This window comes from Hyaena hyaena, unplaced genomic scaffold (assembly GCF_003009895.1).
Source record: "Hyaena hyaena isolate Hyena2069 unplaced genomic scaffold, ASM300989v1 scaffold_228, whole genome shotgun sequence".
NCBI classification, from domain to species: Eukaryota; Metazoa; Chordata; class Mammalia; order Carnivora; family Hyaenidae; genus Hyaena; species Hyaena hyaena.
The window spans coordinates 716350-732234 of NW_024080860.1; the positions used below are offsets into that span (position 1 = coordinate 716350).

The 15885-nt window shown below is 49.1% G+C and overlaps 1 protein-coding gene across 2 annotated transcripts; it reads left to right on the forward strand.

Moving 5' to 3' along the window:
- Window positions 1–1458: 1458 nt before the first annotated feature.
- On the forward strand, window positions 1459–15506 carry RHBDD2 (rhomboid domain containing 2). 2 transcript variants are annotated; one of them, XM_039243517.1, is made up of 4 exons: window positions 1459–1594; window positions 4150–4557; window positions 11879–12029; window positions 14534–15506. In XM_039243517.1, exons 1-4 carry the CDS (start codon window positions 1579–1581, stop codon window positions 14889–14891), a joined length of 933 nt encoding a protein of 310 aa, XP_039099448.1. In that variant the 5' UTR covers window positions 1459–1578; the 3' UTR covers window positions 14892–15506. The 2 variants fall into 2 exon arrangements, with proteins under 2 accessions (XP_039099448.1, XP_039099447.1); XM_039243516.1 differs by lacking the exon at window positions 1459–1594 and adding an exon at window positions 1888–2133.
- The last annotated feature ends 379 nt before the right edge of the window (window positions 15507–15885 follow it).

Consider the following 15885-nt stretch of genomic DNA (forward strand, 5'->3'; position numbering starts at 1 on the left):
CACCTCAAATGGATGCTTGAATATCTTCGATATTCTCAAGTCACCACATGGCTTCTGCTTGTACACTACTAGAGACGGGGAGCTCACTACTGATAAGGCAGCTCATTCCAAGGATGGACAACCCAAACTGTCAGAAAGGGCTTCCTTATGTCATGTGGTCTCGTTGTCATTGCCACCTTTCGGTCTCAATCCTTCCCTCTGGAGTGACACAGAATAAACCTACCCCCGCACCTTCAGGGAAAGCCTCCAGATAGTTACAGCCAGTGGGCAGGACCCCTGAAGCTTTTCGAGAAATCTCTCTCTGGTTCCTTTAATTGTTCTTGTGAGTTATGACTTGAAGTTCCCCCACCCCTCCTGCTTCCTTCCTAGTCCTGGTCTTTTTTGTTAGACGAGCTCTAATTTCCTACATTCTCTTTCAGGATGGGTGTCTAGAAGTAGACCCAGAATTCTTGGGGCTGCCTGACTGGCACAGAGGAGCTGGGACCACCCCCGCTTCCTCTTCCCACGGTTCCAGCAGCCCAAGTTCCCGCACTCCTGATTCATATTTTGCTTCCTGTGGAATAAACCTTAATTAATTTGTATGCCCACTGCTGCACCATGAGAAGCGTGAGTTAACTATACCCAGTGTTCATTGAAATGTGTCCCATTGATGGGGCGCCTGGGTGGTCAGTCGGTTAAGCATCTGACTTCAGCTCAGGTCATGATCCCGCAGTTTGTAAGTTCGAGCCCCGCGTTGGGCTCTGTGCTGACAGCTCAGAGACTGGAACCTGCTTGGGATTCTGAGTCTCCTTCCCTCTCTCTCTCTCTCTCTCTGCTTCTCCCCAGTTCATGCTCTAGCTCTCACTCTCTTTCAAAAATAGTTTAAAAACCTTAAATTTGTCTCATTACTATGTGTGTTTATGTATGTATGTGTGTGTGTGTATACATGTGTATATGTATACTTTTCTGGGGATTTTATATGTATATTAAATCCCCGGAAAATTATAAGGTTATTTTTTAGCACTGACCACAAAGGACACAAAGAATCTCCGTCCTGAGGCCCATGGGAACACGGACACTGTCAGAATTGCAGAGTGTGCAGAGTAGGGCCAGAGAATGGACACGAATGTCCAGTGCAAAGAGCGAAGCATGGTATCTTTTTCAGTAGTCGTGCGGCTTCGAGTCAAATTTACATCCAGGTAGCAGTAGGTGGGATAGGAGGGGGAATAGCGAAAAGGGCAGAAAATTGGAGCGTCCCAAACGGGATTCAAATCCTAATCCTACCACTTTGTGCTTGTGACCTTGGGCAGATTGCCTCGCCTTCCTGCGCATCTGGAACCAGGAAAACAACATTCCAGTTGTCTACCTAAAATAGCTGTACTCTGTCCGATTTGAAGTGTTGAAATAGACCTGAAGGTTAAGGTGCTTATGTTACATTCTAACGCTTCAGACTTCATCTCCTGCCCCTTCCTCTCCACTCCAGCCACGGAAAGCTGCGCCGGCTGTACTCCCAGCCAATGCCAGGCCTAACGAATTGTCTTTGCCATTCAAACGAATTACTCAGGGCCCTCCTCAGACCTCAGTTTCCTCATCGGTATAATGCGGATAAGCACAGATAAGTCAGTGCGTGTGCGTGCGTGTGTGTATGTGAGTGAAAGAGCTCTGTAAACGGCAAGACACAGTAATCATTAGGTATCTGGAGCCGAGGATATGGAATTCAAACCGGCGTCCCCAAAGCTGTCCCGGCAGCGCACCTGCGCGGGGCCCCAGGATTGCACGCCAGAGGGCGCTGATCCGACTACCTGCGGCCAGCTCGCGCGGGAGGCTGGCGGCACAAGCGGATTGGACAGCTCGGCATGGGGCGGGGCCTTGAGGAGGCGGGGCTTCCGGCTCCCTCCGCCGCTGTTGCCAGGGGAGACAGCCGCAGGGAGGCGGAAGGAGCCCGCGACGAGGCTGGGCGCGGAACGATGGCGGCCATGGCGGTCTCGGAGCCCGGGTCTCGGAGCTGGTCCTTGTGTCCCGAGGTGCCATCCGCCACCTTCTTCACCGCGCTGCTCTCGCTGCTGGTTTCCGGGCCCCGCCTGTTCCTGCTGCAGCCGCCCCTGGCGCCCTCGGGCCTCTCGCTGCGGTCCGAGGCCCTGCGCAACTGGCAAGGTGAGCAGAGGCGGTGCCGGGCCGCGGGGGCCAGCCCTCTTCCCACCACCTCGCCAGGCCATCCCTGCGTCCGAGCCGCAGGCAGCACCTCCAGCCACTCCATCCGCACCATCCTTCTCCCCGCCCGGAGGACCAGTCCCATATCCCGCGTCGTTGTCCCTCTAGAGTCCCATCTTCCTATTACTCCATCTAAAGTACCCGAATTTGTTCCCTCCCCTGGCGCCACCGGCCTGGTTAATGCCCCACACTCCTGCGCCAGCAAACCGGCTTCGTTCACTCAGGCTCTCTCTCCGCGGAGGATTTTTTCCTCTCCCGTCGCACACACACTTCCTCACCTCCACACTGACAAAAAAAATGTCTTTCTCGCCTTCTAAGGACACTTAAGCATCCACTGTGGCCACCCCCTCCCGATAAGCGTCCCGGCCTCTTTGGGGTTTAGAATTTCTTCTGTTGACTTGTGTGTATCTTAATCCAGACACCCTATTCCCAGCTCATGGGAGGGAGGAGGCATCGTGTGCCTTGGGAAAGGTGTTTGTTTTCTCTAGAGAATTGAATATAACATCGGCTCATGAGAGACTTTTGTAGTCTCTGTGTCTTCCCCATTCTTTTCTGGGGAGGAAAATGGGAAATTTGTATAGCTTTTGTTGTTTTGCAAAGAACACACTCATGAGCTTTAATCTCCGTCCTGTGACGTGGGCTTTATTATTCCCCATTATTTAGGTGAAACAGGCGTTAATGGGGAATCGAAGAGCTATTAAGTCATGCAATAGAGACAGAAACACGGGTTGGTTTTTTTTTAGTGTGTGATGTTTGGGAACTGGAGCCTTGGTGGTGTATTATAATACCCAGCTCATACAGAGTTACTTCTAGAATCTTCACGTTTGTGCTTGGAATGATTCGACAAAATAAAGTACTCATCAGATCACGAAACCTTACAGAGATGGCCTGAAGTATATGGTTGCTTCCCTGTTCAAATCAAAAACTATTCGCCACCAGCACCCTAGCTACAGAGAGCGCGTCTTCAGGGATATTTAGGGTGCCAGTGTAAACCGAGCTCCCCTTTTGTCCCTTTAGCTCACAGCTTCTCAGAGTGTGGGGATCACGGGCATGTGAGTATTTGACAGATAAGAGATCTTTGAAGCCCTCGGATGCAATCCTGTAATCCTGTTACTTTACGACGAAGAAACTGAAGCTTGCAGGACCCATGACTTGACTGAGCTCAGCCAGCCTGGACGTGACCGAGCCAAGATTCCACTACAAGCCTTTAGGCCTCCAAGGTTCAATATTATTGCTACCTCGCCAATCCCCTCCTTCACTTTAGTGCTTTGGCCTGTGGGGACATAAAAATACATGAGAAGTGACTGCTTTTAGAAAAAAAATAGGAGTAAGATTCTTTGCTGTCTTATCGCCATAAAGCATTGCTCTACCTCTAAGGTTGGATACGCACTTTCCAGAGAGATGTCTGAGTTCTATATTTTATTAGTGATAGTTTTATCATCGTTCCAGGTGCAAAATAATTCACGGTCCCTTTTTTCTTCCTCTGAACAGCCACTATGGAAGGAGAGGTCAGGATTACAGCGAGGAGACTGGCACAGAGTGTTAAGTGATACCCACTCAATCCACCCTGAAGCTGTTACAATTAATTAACCCTCAAACTGCCCGGTGAGATAGGTCAGTATTAAAAACCTCAAAAAAATAAATGAATTAAAAAGGATTATGAAGCACGTTACAAATTCCAAGACTGTCCCATGCTAAAAAGTATTATTTTTTTTCCCCACGTGGAAGCTAGTCACGGACTTGCTCCAGGTCCGGGAAAGAGAACAAGGACTGGATGTCACACTTCTGCTTTGAGTCTTGGGTCCTTCAGTGTTGTCTCCCACTGCCTTTCGTGGCTCCTGGCTGATTTGCACTGGCGCTGACAGCCAGCCACTCCCCCTTCCCGAGGTGGGTTATAACTGGGCTTTCCCTCCTTTAGAGCCACTCGAGGTCCAGCCGCTAACCCTGTCCCCTCTGCAGTTTACAGGCTGGTCACGTACATCTTTGTCTATGAGAATCCAGTCTCTCTGCTGTGTGGTGCCATCATCATCTGGCGCTTTGCCGGCAGTTTAGAGAGAACCGTGGGCACCGTCCGCCACTGCTTTTTCACCGTGATCTTCGCCATCTTCTCCGCTATCATCTTCCTGTCGTTTGAAGCTGTGTCCTCGCTCTCGAAGCTGGGGGAGGTGGAGGATGCCAGAGGCTTCACCCCAGTGGCTTTCGCCATGCTGGGGGTCAACTCTGTCCGCTCTCGGATGAGGAGGGCCCTGGTCTTCGGCATGGTTGTGCCCTCGATGCTGGTGCCGTGGCTCCTGCTGTGTGCCTCGTGGCTCATCCCCCAGACCTCCTTTCTCAGTAATGTCTGTGGACTTGGGATTGGGCTCACATGTATCCTTCGTGGAAGGGATGTAGGGAGGTGACATTGTGAATAGTAAGCCACAGTGGGGGATGGGGGTCAGAGGTGGTCATAGGTAGGTAGAGCTGTGGGCTCAGACATAGGTAATCTACATTTGAACTTCAGCTTTGAAATCATGTGGACTTGGGTGGGTCACTTCCCTTCTCTAGGCCAGAGTTTGCCCATCTCAAAGTGTTGACATAGCTAGCTTTCTTTTCACGCCAGCGTAGCACCGCCAGTTAGTGAAATATTCTGACTTGAGGTTTTTTTCCCTCGTAAACAGAGGCATAAGCCCTACATTTGGCTACTTAGGACACGAGTTTTTATTGGAAGAATCTGAAATACCCATGAGCTGGAGATGGTCCATGAAAGGAATAGGAAGTAGGTTTGTTTGGTTTGGCTTTGCTTTGGTTTAGTCTTTTTGTCAGAAAAAAAACAAAAGAATTTTATAATATTTATTTTTGAGAGAACGAGGGAGGGGCAGAGAGAAAGACACACACACACACAGAATCCAAAGCAGGCTCCAAGCTCCAAGCTGTCAGCACAGAGCCCAACATGGGCCTTAAACTCGCAAACCACAAGATCATGACCTGAGCCGAAGTCAGATGCTTAACTGACTGAGCCACCCAGGTGCCCCCCAAAAAAATTTTTTTAAAGACAGGATCCAGTGGATGGTTAAAAACTTAGGATAAGCCTTACATCTCTTGTATAAATATTCTGGCAGTTGAGGGGGTAAGGGGGGCATTTTATAATACAATGTGGGTTACCTTTTTTTATTATTAAAAAAAATTTTTTTAAGTGATCTCTACGCCCAACATGAGGCTTGAACTCATAGTCCTGAGATCAAGAGCCTTGTGCTCTACCAACTGAATCCGCCAGGTACCTCAACGTGGCTTACTTTCTTCAACGGTTAGTGTTGGAGGAAGGATAAGGTACATTCTTAAAATGTCCTTTTTTTTCAGTTTACTAATTTTGAGAGCAAGAGAGTGCTTGAGCAGGGGAGGGTTAGGGAGAGAGGGGGAGAGAATCCCAAGCAGGCTCCACACTGTCAGAGCAGAACCCGACATGGGGCTCGATCTCCTGTACTATGAGATCATGTGACCTGAGCCAAAATCAAGGATGGTTTATTTAACCCCCTAAGCCACCCAGGCACCCTCTAAAATCTCTTTCAGTCTGTGATTCTATAAGCTATTAGGGTAGGTAATTACACATTGATCACATAGTTCTTATTTATCTTATTTTAAAAATTTAATGCATTTATTTTGAACCTTTCTTTTAATTAAAAAAAATTTTTTTTTAATGTTTATTGATTTGAGAGAGAGAGAGAGAGAGAGAGAGCAAGCAGGGGAGGGGCAGAAAAGGACAGAGGCACAGGATCTGAAACAGGCTCCAGGCTCCGAGCTGTCAGCACAGAGCCCGACGAGGGGCTGGAACCCACAAACTGATCATGACCTGAGCTGAATGACTGAGCCACCCAGGGGCCCCAAACCTTTTTTTCTAATATGAAAATTTAAAGCTATAAACTCTCCTGTAAGGAGCGCCTGGGTGGCTTAGTCAGTTGGTCATCTGACTTCTGCTCAGGTCATGATCTCAGTCCATGAGTTCAGGCCCCGTGCTGAGCTCTGCACTGATAGCTCAGAGCCGGGAGCCTGCTTCAGATTCTGTCTCCCTCTCTCTCTGCCCCTCACCCGTTCACACTCTGTCTCTCTCAAAAATAAAATTAAAAAAAATTTTTTTCACTCTCCTGTAAGCACTATTTTAGCTGCATCCCACAAATTTTGATGTTATATTTTCATTTTCGCTGAGTTAAAAGTATTTTCTAATTTTCCCTGGGATATTTTCTTAGATCGAAGGGTTATTTACAAGTGAGTTGCTTAATTTCTAAATTTTTGGTGATACCAGACTTCTTTTTATTGATGATTTCTAATTTCCTCTCATAAGGTCAGAGAACATTCTTGTGAAGATTGTAGTCTTTTTACATTATTTTCTGGCTCAACATTTGATAGATCTTGGTGAATGTTCTATGTGTACTTAAACAGAACGTGCACTCTGCAGTTGGTGGGTGTAGTGTTCAGTGTATGGCAGTTAGGTCAAGGTGTTGATCTTATTCTAACCTTCTATGCAGTTATTTTTCTTCTATCCGTTACTGAAAGGGGACTGTTGAAATCTCCAACTAAAGTTGTAGATTTTTCTATTTTTTCCTTTCAATTCTTGTCAGTTTTTGTTTCAAGTATATTGAAGGTCTCATTGGATGCATATGTATCTAGGATTGTTATGTCATCTTGATGAATTCACCTTTTATCATTGTGAAATGGACGATTTTAGTCTCTGATAATATTCTTTGTTCTAAAGTCTTTCTTAGCTGGTATTATTATGCAGTTCCACCTCTCTTTCTTAAAATTAGGATTTACAGGGTATATATATTTCCATCTTTATAGGTATTTTTTAATGTTTATGTATTTTCAAGAGAGAGAGAGCAAGAGCACGAATGGGGGAAGGGCAAAGAGAGAGGGAGACAGGATCCAAAGCAAACTCCACACTGTCAGTGCAGAACCCAACGTGGGGCTCGAACTCATGAACTGTGAGATCATGACCGAAACCGAACCGAACTGAAACCAAAAGTTGGAACCTTAACTGACACCCAGGTACTCCTCCATCTTTATAATTTTAATGTGTTTGTGTCTTCAAAAATTTTTTTAATGTTTATTTATCTATTTTAGGAGATAAAGATAGTGAGTGGGGCGGGGGGGCGGGTGGTAGAGAAAGAGGGAGACAGAATCCCAAGCAGGCTCCACACTGTCAGCACATAGCTCAATGTGGGGCTCAAACCCACAAACCGTGAGATCATGACCTGAGCCAAAACCAAGAGCTGAGTGCTTACCCAATGGAGCCACCCAGGTGCCCCTGTGTCTGTAAATTTAAAACCTATTTCTTGGGGCACCTGGGTGGCTCCGTTGGTTAAGCGCCCAACTCTTACAAAAACCTTTTATTTTTAAGTTTATTTATTTATTTTGAGAGAGAGACAGCATGAGTGAGGGAGGAGCAGAGAGAAAAGAAGACAGAGAATCCCAAGCAGGCTCTGTATTATCAGCACAGAGCCCGTGCGGTTCTTAAACACAACAAACTGTGCGATCATGACCTGAGCTGAAATCAAGAGTTGGGCACTTAACTGACTGAGCCACCTGGACACCCCACATACCCAACTCTTGATTTCAGTTCAGGTCATGATCTCATGTTGCTCATGGTTCGTGGCATCCAGCCCTGTGTTAGGCTCTGTGCTGTTAGCTCGGAGCCTGCTTGAGATTCTCTCTCTCTCTCTCTCTCTCTCTCTCTCTCTCTCTCTCTCTCCCTCCCCCCCCTCTCCCTCTCTCTCCCTCTCCCTCCCTCCCTCCCCCTTCTCTCTCTAACGCCCTCTGCCTCTCCCCTGCTCATGCTCTCTTTCAAAATAAGTAAATATTTAAAAAAATAAAAATAAAACATGTTTCTTGTAGATAGTATATAGTTGGTTCTCCAATCTGACTATCTCTGCCTTTTAAATGGCACATTTAGCTCATGTACATTTAGTATAATTATTGATATGGTCGGGGTTAAGTCTACCTGCTTGCTTTTTGTTTTCTCTTTGTCCTAAATGTTCTTTTGTGCCTTTTTTCCTCTTTTCCTAGCTTCAACTGAATATTGTTCTGCTATTTCATTTTTAAAGATAGGCTTTTATGGGTTTGCTGTCTTATGTCTTAGTTTTTAGTGGATGCTGTAGGGTTTACAATACACATTTTTAATTTATCACAGACTACTTACGGGTAATATAACACTTTATATATAACTGAAGAATCTTACAGATTATATTTCTGTTTTCCCTCCCTTCATTCTTCATGTTATCGTTGTCCTACATTTTATTTCTACTGTTGTCGTGTTATAAACTTCACAATACATTGCTATTACTTTTTAAAAAGTTTTTTAAGATGCGCATTTTTAAATGTTTATTTTTGAGAGAGAGAAAGCGCAAGCAGGGGACGGGCAGAGACAGAGGGGGACACAGAATCTGAAGCAGGCTCCAGCTTTGAGCTATTAGTACCACAGAGCCCAGCACGTGGCTCAAACCCATGAACCATGAACCTGAACTCTGTGCTAACAGACTCTGAGCCATAGTCAGACACTTAACCACCTGAACCACCCAGGCACCCCTACATTGCTATTACTTTTGTTTTAAACAGTCAATTATATATTTTTTAATTTAAAAAAAAACCAGCATTAACTCACATACTTACCATTTATAATCCTCTTCATTCTTTTGTGTGGATTCAAGTTTCCATCTGGTATCATTTTTCTTCTGCCCGAAGAACCTCCCTTCACACCCATACCCTCCAGTAAGGTATGCTGGTGACAAATTGACTCCGCTTTCGGTTCTCTGAAAATGCCTTTATTTCACCAAATACAGAATTCTGGCCTTCTCTGATATTCTTTCACTTTTAAAGATGTCATTGCATTACTTTCGGTTTGTATTCTTTTTTTGTGAAGAATCAGTAAATATTTTTAGTGTTTTCCCTACATAATTCATTCTTTTCTCTGCTTCTTTCACAGTTTTTTTACCATTGGTTTTCACTATTTAATTATCACGTGGTGCCTTTGGAGTGATTTTCTTTGTGTCGACCTTGCTTGTAGTCAGTCATTGGATCTTGGCTCTGTGAGTTTACAGTTTTCATACAAGTCTAAAAAAAAAATCCTCATTATGTATTTTTTTATCCTCCGAGTATTTTTTTTTCTCTTCTACTTGCCCATCTCCTTTCAGGGTGCCAATTGCACATATGTTTGACTACTTATATGTTCAGTGGGTCCCTGGGGCTCTGTTTATTTTGTATATTTTTAGCTTTCTTCCCCCTCTCCATTTCAGTTTGGATACTTTCTGTTGCGTTGCTTTCCTGTTGAGTGATGTTTTTTTCTTCAGTGTGTGCTCAGCTGTTAAAGCCGTCTGCTTGGTTTTTTATTTCTCATGTTGTATTTCAGCGCAAGAACTCGAGAGGTTCTATTTTTTTCTTTTTATAGTTTTCATTTCCATATTGAGATCTTTTATCTGTTCCTTCATTGTGTTTGTGTTTTCCTTTAAACTCTTCATATACTTACGTATAGTAGCTATTTATAAAATAGCTGTTCACCATCACAGTTTAAAAAACAATTTTTTTTTATGTCTTTATTTTATTTTGAGAGACAGAGACAGAGAGCGAGCAGGGGAGGGGCAGAGAAAGAGGGAGACACAGAATCCGAAGCAGGCTCCAGGCTCTGAGCTGCTAGCACAGAGCCCGACGCGGGGCTCGAACCCACGGACTGTGAGATTATGCCCTGAGCCGAAGTCAGACGCTTAACCGACTGAGCCACCCAGGCGCCCCTCACCGTTGCTATTTTAAAGCCTTGGTCTGTTAACACTGTCATGTCTATCATTTCGGGATCTCTTTTTGACAGAGAGATTCCTGCAGATCATGGACCCATTTTCTTGCCTCTTCACATGTCTCGTAATTTTTTAGTTTACACTAGACACTGTGAATGTTGTGGTATCCAGGGCCGAGTTGTGGTTTTTTTTTTTGTTTTCTTTAACAAGTGTTGATTCTTTTTTCCCTCATAGGCAGTTAATTTACTTGTCAAAGCATTAGCTTTTGGAAGGCTCCTCGGAATGCCCTGGGTGCCAGGGAGGTCTCTTTGCCCGTGTGGTTAGAACTCAAGCGTTACCATGCCCTGTGTGAGCTCCAGGAGTTGTTAAGCGAACAGCTCCCTGATGGTTGTTCCCTCAGTAGCTCAGCAGCTGTTCTTCACCTGCTTGGGGAGTCCTGGCCTGTCGGTGTGGACATTGGCCTTCAGCTAAAGACTCAGGGAACCCCGTGCGTGTTTCTGGAGCTCCTTCCCTGAGCACCTCCCTTCTCTCCATTACTCTGATCTGGGAATCCCAGGCCCTCTTTCCTCCCTGAACTCTTTATCTCTCTCTCCAATTCAGCAAAAAAAAAAAAAAAAAAAAGCTAGACTCTGCTTGGACTCCCCTTTGGATGCTGTAGTTCGGAAAGTGCCTCCAGGCTGAAAGCCAGCTCCATCTTGAGGCTCACTGCATCTGTTTCCCTTTTTGTAGGTATCACAGCCTGGCAGTGTCTGCTGTTCAGAGCCTGAAGGCAAGCATGTGAGAGGGTGTACCCCAGCTCACAGTTATCTGCGGTGGGGGGATTAGTCTGGTATTAGGACTTCAGAGGCAGAGGCAGAGAGATTCTTGAGATCATTCTGAAGTCATCAGCTGCGATGCCTTTGGACTCCCTCACAGCATCGGTTATCATCGGAAATCAGCATTCAGAGATGTACTGCTCCCGGAAAGAATTTAGTGACACGCAGGGCCATTTTTGGTTGTCACAATGACTAGGTGCTACTGCCACTTAGTGGCTGATGGTCGGAGATGCTGAGTGAAACAGTCTAGCCCCACAAAGAACTGTCTTGCTCACTCTGCCAGTGGCATTCCAGTGAAGGGCACTGCCTTCAGGAACGCTCTGGGTGCTTCCGTACAGGCTTGTCTCCATCGCCACCGTCTTCCAGTTGCCGCTGCTCACGATTTAGGTTCAGCATGCTCATCCCTTCCTAGAGAAAGCTGCCTTGATCTCCCTCGACTAGGTCAGGGTCCCCAGCCTGGTCTTCCAGATAAGCTGTTGCTGATCACCACTTACTCTTCCCCAGTGACTTACTCCTTGTCTGGCACTACTCATTCCTTAGTTCCTGCTGTATGACAGCTGTCCAGTAAATATTTGTCCAAAGGATGGATGGACGGACGGACAGATAAAGCTGAATCTTCATGGTTGCCTAGGCAGTGGTGGGTTGACAAGGCTCAGATGGCCAGAGTGCCCACTTGGTGGGGGTGGTGACAGTGTGAGGGAATAGCTGCCCAAGAGTCCCACGTGAAGCTCACTCGGTCACGTTGAGGCAAGGTGCCTTCTGTTTGGGGATGAAAGTACAAGATGACGTCAGTCCTCCCAGAGGGCACTGGGACAGCCTCTTGCCTCGTCCCGCTGCAGGGACAGAGCTGTGTGCTGGCTTGACGGACTGCAGGAATGACAGGGTTTGAGGGATGGGCCGGCTCAGCACCGGTCTGCCCCTCTCCCCCAACTGCTGGCTCATGTTCCCTCTGAGGTGCAGGGACTAGAAACTCAACTCTCGGTTTTCCTTGAGCTCGAGCTTGTGTTAGGATGGGCGCTAATCCCGCTGTAGAATAAACGTGGGAGCCTGTACTCTGTGAGTAGGGTCCGGCCCTCCTCCCTTGAGCTGCCTCCAATTTTCCTTAATATGTCAACTTAGATGGCCTCACCTACTGCTATTCCATCGACCTCTCAGAGCGGGTAGCACTGAAGCTCGACCAGAAGTTCCCCTTCAGCCTGATGAGGAAGATTTCAGTGTTCAAGTACATCTCAGGCTCTTCAGCCGAAAGAAGGGCCGCCCACAGCCGGAAGTAAGTTACAGTATTCTTGAAGCTTATTCTTGAAGTAACTCCAGGCCCTGTACAGAGAGGGTGGCTGGCTCAGGATCATGGGAGGAAGGGACAGGGTGTGGGCCGGTCTGGGCCCAGAACATGCATGCACATCTAGACTCTGCCCGGCTGGAACGGGAAAGGGGAGGCATTTGAAAGCGCTCATGCATCATCCTGAGTGACTTGTGACAGTCTGTGGGACGGAGTGGCCCCATCCAGTGTTATTACCAGCCCTGGGCACTGACACACGCTGCACAGGTCCGCTTGGGCTCTGACATGGAGCACAGGTTAAGAAGCAGGCAGTCCACACAGCTGGCTAGGTGGCTTGGACGTGAAACAGCCCAGGACCTGAGAGGTAGCATTTTCTCAGCCACCCAGCAAGAGGTGAGGTTTCAGTCTTCTAGTCTAGGCTTACCCACTCCATGGAAGGTGGTAGGCAAGCCACCCATGCTCACGTAGTCTCACTCCTTCCTACCAGAGAGGAGGCCCCGTTTCTCTAGGTAATGGGGGTGAGAGAGCCCAGTCTCGAACTACGGTCGCTTCTTCCAGGTCCAGTGCACCCCCTTTCCACTGTTCCCCACTGCTGGCCTCTGCTTGCATCCATGCTTAGCTTCACCACATAGGAAGTTTTCTTCCTCCAGCGGTCTCCCCAAAGGAAACAACTCACCGTGAGGTTCAGATGCTTTGCCACTGGCCCTTTTCTACTTTCAACCGGCTGTGGAATAGACTGTGCGCTCCAGGCCACCCTAGAAGCAGGGTTCCGGTTGAATTGGAAGCTGTTTGTAGCTGATTTTGGGGGGTGGATGCCCCTGGCCTTCACCAGCTCAGGGCCCTCTGGCCGTTTCCTACAGGCTGGGAACGTTGGCAGGGGAGGGCACTGCTGGGGAGTGCTGGGAAAGTTAGAAAGGCACACGCACCCGTTTGCTTCAGCAGGGGATCCCTGGGGTATAAATGTGGGGGAGCCTGTTGAAATTTAGGTGTATTGTGGCTTTTAGGTTTTTCATTGTTGTTCTCACAAACACGAGAGAGGACTTAAGGGGTCTTTGGGTACAAACTTGCATCCAGTGAGGGAAACCCCCCTCTCAGATAGCTGAGGGTGGTCACTCGGCCTGAACTTACACCCCCCTCCCGGCTGGGGCCCCATTCTGGAGAAAGTTCTCCCATGCTGAATCACAGCCGCCTGTCTGTAACTGGGACACTTAGGTGTCAGTCTCATTCCGTTTCATCATGGCCAACAGATCTGGGTCAGGGAGATGGTGACCCCTCAGTTCCTTCTGTGTCCCTCACATGGCATGGCATACGATCCCTCGTTATCAGGGCCTGGTACTGGCACCCAGAACAGAACGTGATGTCTCAAGACGGCCTGGCGGGGGACACAGGCATTACAACATGCGTGTTTGTCTTGGCAGTTACGTGATCTGGACAGCTCTGCGTCCTTGGAGGTTCTTGGAGAGCCTCTGGTGGCCCAAATCCTCTATAGTTTTATGAATCCCAGAAGTGCTGTTAAGTGCTTTGTTCCTGTACTTAAGCAACTGATTTGTAAAATCGAGTTCTTTTTTTTTTTCTTTTTTTTTTTTCCCAAGAGGGAGAGAAAGCGCAAGCAGGGAAGGGGCAGAGAGAGGGGGACACACAGAATCCGAAGCAGGCTCCAGGCTCTCAGCTGTCAGCGCAGAGCCCAACATGAGGCTCCAACTCACGAACCGTGAGATCCTGACCTGAGCTGAGGTCAGACGCTTAACTGACTGAGCCACCCAGGCACCCCGTAAAATCAGGCTCTAACTGAAATATCTACAGATTCGGTCCAATCATCTAACACAAACCTCAGTGGTATTGACAGTCCTTCTCTATATTTGGAATTCTGCTGAAGTCTAGGGGGTAAAACCCTCGGGCTGTGTCTCCATTCATGCCCAGCCACATGGTCTGTGGTGGGGTCTTTGAACTCTGCACGGGCAGCTCCGTACATCTGGCTCATTGGTTCCTGCCACCAGGACTTGGAACTGTGAGTCTTCATTCCTGAAGCCACAGGTAGAAAACCTCACAGCAGTCACGGCTGGGCCCAAGCCCTGGGTTACCCATTAGAGCCCTCCTGCCTTCCTCCCCCCGAGGTTGGGCCGTTCTCTTTGGGTGCAGTTGCTGCGCCAGCCACGGACACGCTGACGGCTGTGATCCGGTCCCGCCTCCATCTGGGTGGCACAGTCTGTGAACACTTCCACCTCAGGTGGCCTTAGTCACGAGCTCAGGGCCCCTTCATCCTACAGGCTGGCTGCAGGCCTGGGAATGGGCGCCTCCCTCTGGGGGCATGGTATCTGACCGGCTCAGGTGAACCTGCCTCCCACTTGGTGCTCAGAGCTAGTTACAGAAAATGGCCAAACTGTGTTGCCAGATGAAGCGGTCTGGTGACCCCAAGCTTTTCTCCAGTACAATGGCAGCCGGGGGCCTTGGCGTCACTGTGGGGGATGACCATTTTCTCTCTCGTTCCTTTCCAGGCTGAACCCTGTGCCCGGCTCCTACCCCACGCAGAGCGCCCACCCTCACCTGTCCCCGAGCCACCTTGTCGCCCAGCTGCAGCACGCCAGCGGCCAGAAAGTAGCCCCCTGGCTGGCCTGCCCCCCGGGGCACGCGCCCAGCCTGCCCCCGTACCAGCCCGCGTCCGGCCTGTGTTACGTGCAGAACCATTTCGGCACGACCCCTAACTCCTTGGCCGTCTACCCGGCTACCGCGGGTGCCTCCCTGGGAGTCCAGCCCCCCACCCCTCTCAACTGCCCTGGCACTGTGTATTCTGGAACCCTGGCCGTTCCAGCGGCTGCAGGCTCCAAGGAGTGCTCCAGGGTCCTGATCCCCTGATAGAGAATCTCTGGGGAAGTTCTGTCCCATGTCAGCTCTCTGCAGAAGGTCTTCTCCGAGCTGAGCTAAGATTTTCTTGACGAAAAATTATTTATCAAACACCTCTATGTGCCAGGCTCTGTGTCGACTATTTTGATATATACCCAATTTCAACCCCGTTCATCCTCACGACAACTTTGTGAAGTGCGATTTATCATCTCCAGTTTACAGACGTGGAGGGTGAGGCGCTCTGCGGTCACGTAAAGTCACCTAGTTCTTCGTAGTGGCACACCCGGGCTTCTGGGGTCCAGGCCCGCGGCCCTTCCCACCTGCCACCTTGCCTCCCAGAAGAACGCCTGGGAGACGGGGGTCGGCAGTGGCCACCAGCGGCTGGTCCTGGCTCTGCGTTTCCTTCCTTTGTGTGTGGTGCTCTTGGTTCTAGTGCCCTCGTGTCTGTGTCTGCCCTTCAGGAGCTCCCCGCCGGCGTGCGGGACAGTCCCCAGGCCGGTGTAGTATTTCTCTCCGATGGCGGCCCGGCCCCAGGGGCGGTGAGACGGACCAGCATGAGCCACCGCAGGCTGCTGATGGGTCCGTGGTGTTGATTACCTTTGTATAAAGAAACAGCCTCCAACCTGCCCATGGTGTGTGGTCTCTTCGTGGTCTGGCCGGGGCTGGAGAGAGCAGGGCTGGGCGACGGTGGAGGGCGTGTGACGGCAAAGAGGTGGATCTGGGTTGGAGCGGGCAGATGACCTCCACGCGGTGGGGACCTGACGTGGTGGGAGGGGAGGAGGGTGGCAGCAGAGGTGCTGGGGTAGCCGAAGGTGGAAACAGGAAGCCCGGACAACCCCAAGCTTGGTGATGGCAGGAAGCCACCCTGCCCCTGGGGAGCAGCTGCAAGCTGGGAGGGCTGCCTGGCAGGACCTCCTCGAGGGCTGTTGGGGGATGGGTGGTACTGGCATCCGAAGCCAGAGGCACTGAGAAGAGCCCAGCTCCTCTGTCCGTCGTTGGATCTACT

Coding starts and splice junctions, on each gene's coding strand:
- RHBDD2 (XM_039243516.1), top strand. CDS start 1,947: ATGGCGGCCATGGCGGTCTCGGAGCCCGGGTCTCGGAGCTGGTCCTTG. Junction 2,134..4,149: donor GGCCCTGCGCAACTGGCAAG/GTGAGCAGAGGC, acceptor TCCCCTCTGCAG/TTTACAGGCTGGTCACGTAC. Junction 4,558..11,878: donor ACTTGGGATTGGGCTCACAT/GTATCCTTCGTG, acceptor ATGTCAACTTAG/ATGGCCTCACCTACTGCTAT.